General features: G+C 47.0%; 1 protein-coding gene across 1 annotated transcript in view; it reads left to right on the forward strand.

Annotated features, from left to right (window-relative positions):
- PROC (protein C, inactivator of coagulation factors Va and VIIIa) overlaps positions 1–3933 on the forward strand; it is a 52818-nt gene extending 48885 nt beyond the window's left edge. Inside the window, exons 7-9 of the mRNA XM_007956398.1 lie at positions 1331–1452; positions 2235–2352; positions 3356–3933. Of these exons, the coding sequence (XP_007954589.1) occupies positions 1331–1452; positions 2235–2352; positions 3356–3933 (818 nt within the window). The remainder of the gene's footprint in view (positions 1–1330; positions 1453–2234; positions 2353–3355) is intronic.
- The last annotated feature ends 2529 nt before the right edge of the window (positions 3934–6462 follow it).

A 6462-nucleotide genomic window follows, 5' to 3' on the forward strand; every position in this document is an offset into this window, starting at 1 on the left:
ATGTATATTGTGTCGCTGTTGGGTGAAGTGCTCTGTAGATGTCTATAAGGCCCAATTGGTGGAGTGTTTTATTTAGCTCTTCTGCATCTTTTTTGAGTTTCTTTCCAGTTGTTCTATCTTTCAAAGAAAGTGGTGTATTAAAATCTCCCACTATGAGAGTCGAGTCATCTATTTGGCTTTTCAACTCTTAAAGTCTGAATTATGTATTTTGGGGCCCTTTCATTGGGTCCATAGATATTTATTATGGTTATATTTTCATGATCAATTGATCCTTCAATCATTATATGATGACATTTGTTCATCAGCACTTTTGAAAGAGGTCTTTTGCAGCAGATTTACCCAATGCTATATGACGGCTGATGTCTCAACTGCTGGTTCCATTGGTGTTGATTGTAGAACCAAGTAATATTAAGTCTTTGACAACTTCTATCTTTTCTGCATTTATTGTGATGCTGTTATTGGTCCAGTTGTGAGGATTTTTGTTTATATTTAGGTGTAATCTCTTTATATTGGGATAAGAGCATTACGCCTCTTTATATGGAGGTGTAATCCATACTACAGACTGTAGTCTTCAATCGCCATCAGTAAGTGCTTCAAGTCATCCTCACTTTCAGCAAGCAAAGTTGTGTTGTCAGCCTATCACAGGTTGTTAATCCTGCAATCCTGATGCCACATTCTTCTTATATAATCCAGTTTCTCAAATTTTGCTCAGCATATATTTGCTCACCTCTGTTAGGAACTTGAAAAGCATCCTAGCAAACCGCTTATGTTGTGTCTTGGGGTATACTCCCAACAGCCCTTAGACATGGGTGGGAATAGCTCTGTCTTACAAATTGTTGTTGGTGTGTTGTTATTTGCCATCGAGTCAGACCGACTCATAGCGACCCCTCCTTGGGTTTCCGAGGCAGTATCACTAGGGAAGTAGATTGCTCAACCTTCCTTCCGAGGAGTGGCTGGTGGGTTTGAACCATCAGCCTTCTGGTTAGCAGTCAAGTGCCTTAGGCACTATGCTATCAGAGTTCCTGTCTTACAAATTAGGGACCTGGAGTTCAGAGAAGTTTAACAGTCTATGCAAGAACGCACAGCTAGGCAGTTGTTGCTGCTTGGTCTGACTCTTTCCATTAGGTGGCACTCTTTGTTGACTGACTAATTTACTGACTGACTTATAGTATTTGGAGCTAATATTGAGTGTCTAAGCACTTTGCACTATTTATTCTTTTTAACCTCACAGTGCAGCAAACTGACCTGCAAGTAAGAGGTGGGTTAAAATGGGAGAAGCCATCTTGGGAGAGTGTGCCCAATGGCCCTCATGCTTGTCCTCTCCCTCCAGTGAAATTTCCATGTGGGAAGACAGTGAAGAAGAAGCGCAGTAATTTGAAGCGTGATGTAGACCAAGTTGATCCACGTCTTGTCAATGGGAAGTTGTCCGGATGGGGAGAGAGTCCCTGGCAGGTGAGAGGAGGCAACTAGTATTTTCTGTTTAGTATGCAGACATGTGAGAGGAAGTACTGGCTTGATTTGAATGGGGCAGAAGTGGTGGTGGTAACATCGTATCATAGAGAATGGAGGTAACCTGAGGAAGAGCTGTGCATTTTTTTAAAAAGAGATGTACTTATGGGATTTATGGCAGAAACCCAGCTCATAGAAGTGGTGTTTTGCAGGGGAGAGGCTATGAGCAAGGCTTGGCCTCTGAATACCTCTCCAGTCTCAACATGGGAATTGACACTGAGTTAGTTCCCTTCTCTGTCAGACACTGGGGGTACAGAAATCAGCATGCAGTCCCTGGCCTGGGGCAGCTCACAGACTCTGGGAGGGTTGAGCCCCTACACAGATGGCCACTCAGTGAGACCAGAGCCAGGATGGAGGCAGCACAACTGTGGAAGCCCAGAGGGCTTCCCAGAGATTGCTTGTTCTGGCTCCAGCCCCCAAGGCCCAGAAGAACTCTGAGGGTGCTGCTGGGTGTGGTTGAGGATAACCACAGCAACAGCATGGGTGAAGGCAGGAACAGGCTACAAAGCCTTGGAAAAAGCTATGGCTGTGACAAATACAGAGCTAGGAAATGCCAAGAAAGGGACACTAAGTCTTTGCCCACATGACCAGGGAGCCCAGGAAAGGCTTAGTTAGTGCAGCCAGCACCCCTGGCATGCTGTGGCAGCTCTGAGACCCCAGGGATCTTGGATGTGAAGGTATCAGAGGCTGCACTGTAATGTCAACACCCCACCCCCGACTTGCAGGGGATCCTGCTGGACTCCAAGAAGAAGCTGGCCTGCGGGGCAGTGCTCATCCACCCCTCCTGGGTGCTAACTGCGGCCCACTGCATGGAAGGCACCAAGAAGCTCATCGTCAGACTCGGTGTGGGCCACAGCCAGGCGGGGTCCCTAGAAAAGGGTGGGGCCAGGCAGGCTGTCCAGGTTTCAAGGACCCTGATCTCCAGGATGCTCGAGTAAGAGGCTACTTGAGCTCCACAGGTTGAGGGTGGGCAGCCTATGCAATAACACTCAATATACTGTAGGTAGGAGATTGTCTGCAGCCCCTTTAAATCTGGGTACAGTCTGAGTGAAGGCATGTGCACACTGGTGTTTTAAGGAAAAAGATTGCACATACACTGGGCTCTTCCCTCCCATCCAGGTTGCATAGGCTATATGTGGACCACTGGTGTCCTTGCACAGCAGAGGCTTGCAGGCTTTCACACTGCCTGGCATCGGCCCATACAGTGAGCTTCCCCCTGTCATTTCCATGCTAGACTAAAGCCTTTTCTGCAGGTCTGGGGGCCCTTGAAGGCTAGGCCCCAGCTTATAACAATTTCTAGAGGGAGTCTCACAAGTCTTTATGCAAAAAAGAAGAAAAAGAGAATTCATACTCTTATAGTTACCTTCAGCTTGGGATTTCCAGCTCTTCCTTTCCCTTCACTGGTGGATCCATCAGTCCTGCTTGAGAAAACTATCTCTGTGTGCTCTAGATATTTCTTCCCCTGGTGCATCCTGTCAATCTTCTCTCACTGCTCCCATCCCCTACAGGGTCCCTTTCTAGTACTCAGGCCCTCTCTGCTCATCTTTCCAACTATAATTGTTCCACATTCCCTTTGTGACTCTGGTCTGTGTCAGCAGGTCCCCAGGGAGCCTGGGGCTTCCCTGAGATTAACCAAGGACAGTTACTTCTCTGGCCATGCTATCCACCTGCAGTCACTGGGTCTGTAAGTGAGCCCTGTATTCAGAGCAGCATTATTCCTCATTGGGATAGACACCAATCTTACTAGGCATCTTGGGTGCAGACAGTGGCCTCAGGACAGTGAATACAGTAGGCCCTTCTAGAGGTTCTCCCTGCCCACTCTGACCCACCATCCCTACCCCTGCAGGGGAGTACGATCTGCGGCGCTGGGAGAAGTGGGAAAAAGACCTGAACATCCAGAGTGTTTTCATCCACCCCAACTACAGCAGGAGCACGTCTGACAATGACATCGCACTGCTGCGCCTGGCCAGGCCTGCCACCCTCTCACAAACCATTGTGCCAATCTGCCTTCCAGACAGTGGTCTCTCAGAGCGTGAGCTCACCCAGGTTGGCCAGGAGATGGTGGTGACAGGCTGGGGCTATGGCAGCGAGACCAAGAAGAACCATACCTTCATCCTCAGCTTTATTAAGATTCCCTTGGCCCCACGCAATGAGTGCATCCAGGCCATGCACAATGTGATCTCGGAGAACATGCTGTGCGCAGGCATCCTTGGGGACCCACGGGATGCCTGTGAGGGTGACAGTGGTGGGCCCATGGTCACTTCCTTCCATGGTACTTGGTTCCTGGTGGGCCTTGTTAGCTGGGGTGAGGGCTGTGGGCGCCTGCACAACTATGGCATCTACACCAAAGTCAGCCACTACCTTGACTGGATCCATAGCCATGTTGGGGCCAAGGAAGCTTCCCTTGAAAGCCAGACTCCATAGCATTGTCCCTCCTACTTGCCCTTGGAATGAGATCTGGGCTGTCTTATGGCCTTCAGTGGGACATTAAAAGCAACATACAATGAGTACACAGCCTGCTATTGTGTCCTTCTGTCCCTCTTCTGAGCTGTTGTGGAATGAATTTATATTCATGGAACACTTGCCCCACATTTTATGAACAAATTCTCATTTAACCACCATAGCAAACTTTGAGGGGCTGAGAGGCAGGTGCAGGTTTTGTGAGGTCTGAATCTGATTCATATTTTTAAAAATACAAATACAGAATTGCTAGAGCCCCTCCCAGGGTCTTGGAAGGGATCTATGAAAAAGCTCCCAAAGCTTAAGTTTTAGAGTAATCCCAACTATGGCATCAGATATTATTGTCCATTATTGCAGATGAGGAAATAGGTTCAAGAAAGTTTGCAAGGTGGGGCCAGGATTCAAGTCTAGACCTGACAACAAACCCAAAAGTCTTCTGGCCAAAAGTCTGTTCTGCACCTGTCCCAGAGGGCAGCTGATTGAGGCACTGGTGGGAGTTGGGGGTGCCACAGGCCCTGATATGGAAGTGGCTGTAGCCCAGAAGATTCCCACAGTGTGGATGAGGATGCTGTGTAAGAGCAGTGTCACACAATCATATTTAGCAGTAAGCAAGAGGCTCTATTTTAGCCAATCTTGTAAGCATAACTGAATAAGAAAGAAAATAAATCAGGATCTCTGATTTGAACTCATTAATATCGATAGAAAGGGATGATAGTGAGACAGAGCAAGGAAGATTAGGCCTAAAGTACTCTGTGGTCTCAGGCAAGTTAATTCTCCTCTCTGGGCATTACTACAGTGAAGGTATTGGAAAGTAGTTGCTCATCACCTGGGCTGCACATTTTAATCTCCTGGGGAGTTTCAAAAACACCTGTGTCAAGTACTACCCAGAGATTTTGATTTAACTGGGGAGGAGATTGGAAGCCAGATACTGATATTTGGAAAATTCCCCAGGTGATTGTAGCATGACTGAGGTTGAAAGCTCCTGGACTAGGTGGTCTTTAGGGCCTTTTCTACATGGTAGGCTTTAGTTTTGAGATTGAGACAATGAGAATGACAATGAATGATCTCAGAAAGTAGAGCACAGATCAGTTAACAGAGAGGGCATGATCTGTGATGGCACTTAGCTTTTCCAGACCACACTGCTGCTTTCAGAGCAGAGAGGACATCAGGATCCATTGAGCTAGTTTTTTATGTGTAGCCACAAGAATGGAGTCTCTCCTGAGGCCAGGCCTGCAAAATCCATCTCCTTATTCATCTTGGGAAAGTTTAGGGGTAGATGGTCACTGATTAGAAGTAGAAGGAAGCCAGGCCCAGGGCTAGAGCCACCTGCTAATAATGAGAAGGCCACTGTCCATCACACTTGCAGTGGGAAAAGATAGATCGAGATAATCAGAGAGCCAGAAGTCTTTACCCCTGCAAAAGATCCCCCACATGGACTTCCTATCAAGATGGTTGAGTAGCATGAGTTGCTGGCTCCCTCTCCAAAGTCAACTGGGAAGAAATATAGAAGTGAGAGGAAGCTGGGACTTTCAGGAACAGCAGTGTCAACAACCATCCACTATGAGGATCTTGGCACAAGAAGACTGCCTTGGCAGGTTGCACGTGGCAACTGGATAGTTGCAACCAGTGCTGACTAAAGGACTCAGAACAGGCTGGAGGGAAATTTTTCAGATCTGCTTCTGCATCTCTTCCACATTGCCCTGGGGGTACCATTGCTCCTCCTTCACTACAGGAAGTGACAGTAACAGCCCAAGCTAAGTGACAAGGCAAAAGCCCTGATGAGGTGAGAGAATAGTGAAAACAGATGTGAGCTGGCCATTTCTCAGAGCATTCACTTCTGTATCCCCAACCCCTAACTCAGGGAGACAAACTCCTCCAAATACAGATTTTTCCTAAGAGATTATAGGAGGAGTTGTATAGGAAGATAAAGCAATGAATGATTCAAAAACAATTCTCTGGAGCCATTGAACTCCACCTGGGCTCCACCTCCTAGTCTCCATGCTTAAATGCAGCTAAAGTGATGTAGATCAGGGCCTGATCTGTACGAATTCCCAATGCACATCACCAGAATCATTGATATCCCCACCTCTTAAAAAATGAGCTCATAGGTCAAAATAATGTGATCAACTACAATTTGAGCAATGAGTCTGATCAGTGGTAGAATCATCAGAACTGATGGATCAATGATTGAAATAACACTTAAAACAATTAAGGGATGCTCTGGTAGTGTAGTGCCTAAGGGACTTGACTGCTAACCAGAAGGCTGGTGGTTCAAACCCACCAGCCACTCCTTGGAAGGAAGGTTGGGCAATCTACTTCTGTGGTGACACTGCCTCAGAAGCCCAAGGAGGGGTCACTATGAGTCGGGTCAGACTCGATGGCACACAACAAGAACAACATTACCAAGATGAAGAAAGAACAAGAAAGGTGTGGAAATACTAGGTATTAAAATAGTTGAAATAGGAAGATTCAAAATGGAGTCTTGTCAGTAAG

Source organism: Orycteropus afer, unplaced genomic scaffold, assembly GCF_000298275.1.
Source record: "Orycteropus afer afer isolate SDZICR_OR568_19922 unplaced genomic scaffold, OryAfe1.0 scaffold00612, whole genome shotgun sequence".
Lineage (NCBI taxonomy): Eukaryota > Metazoa > Chordata > Mammalia > Tubulidentata > Orycteropodidae > Orycteropus > Orycteropus afer.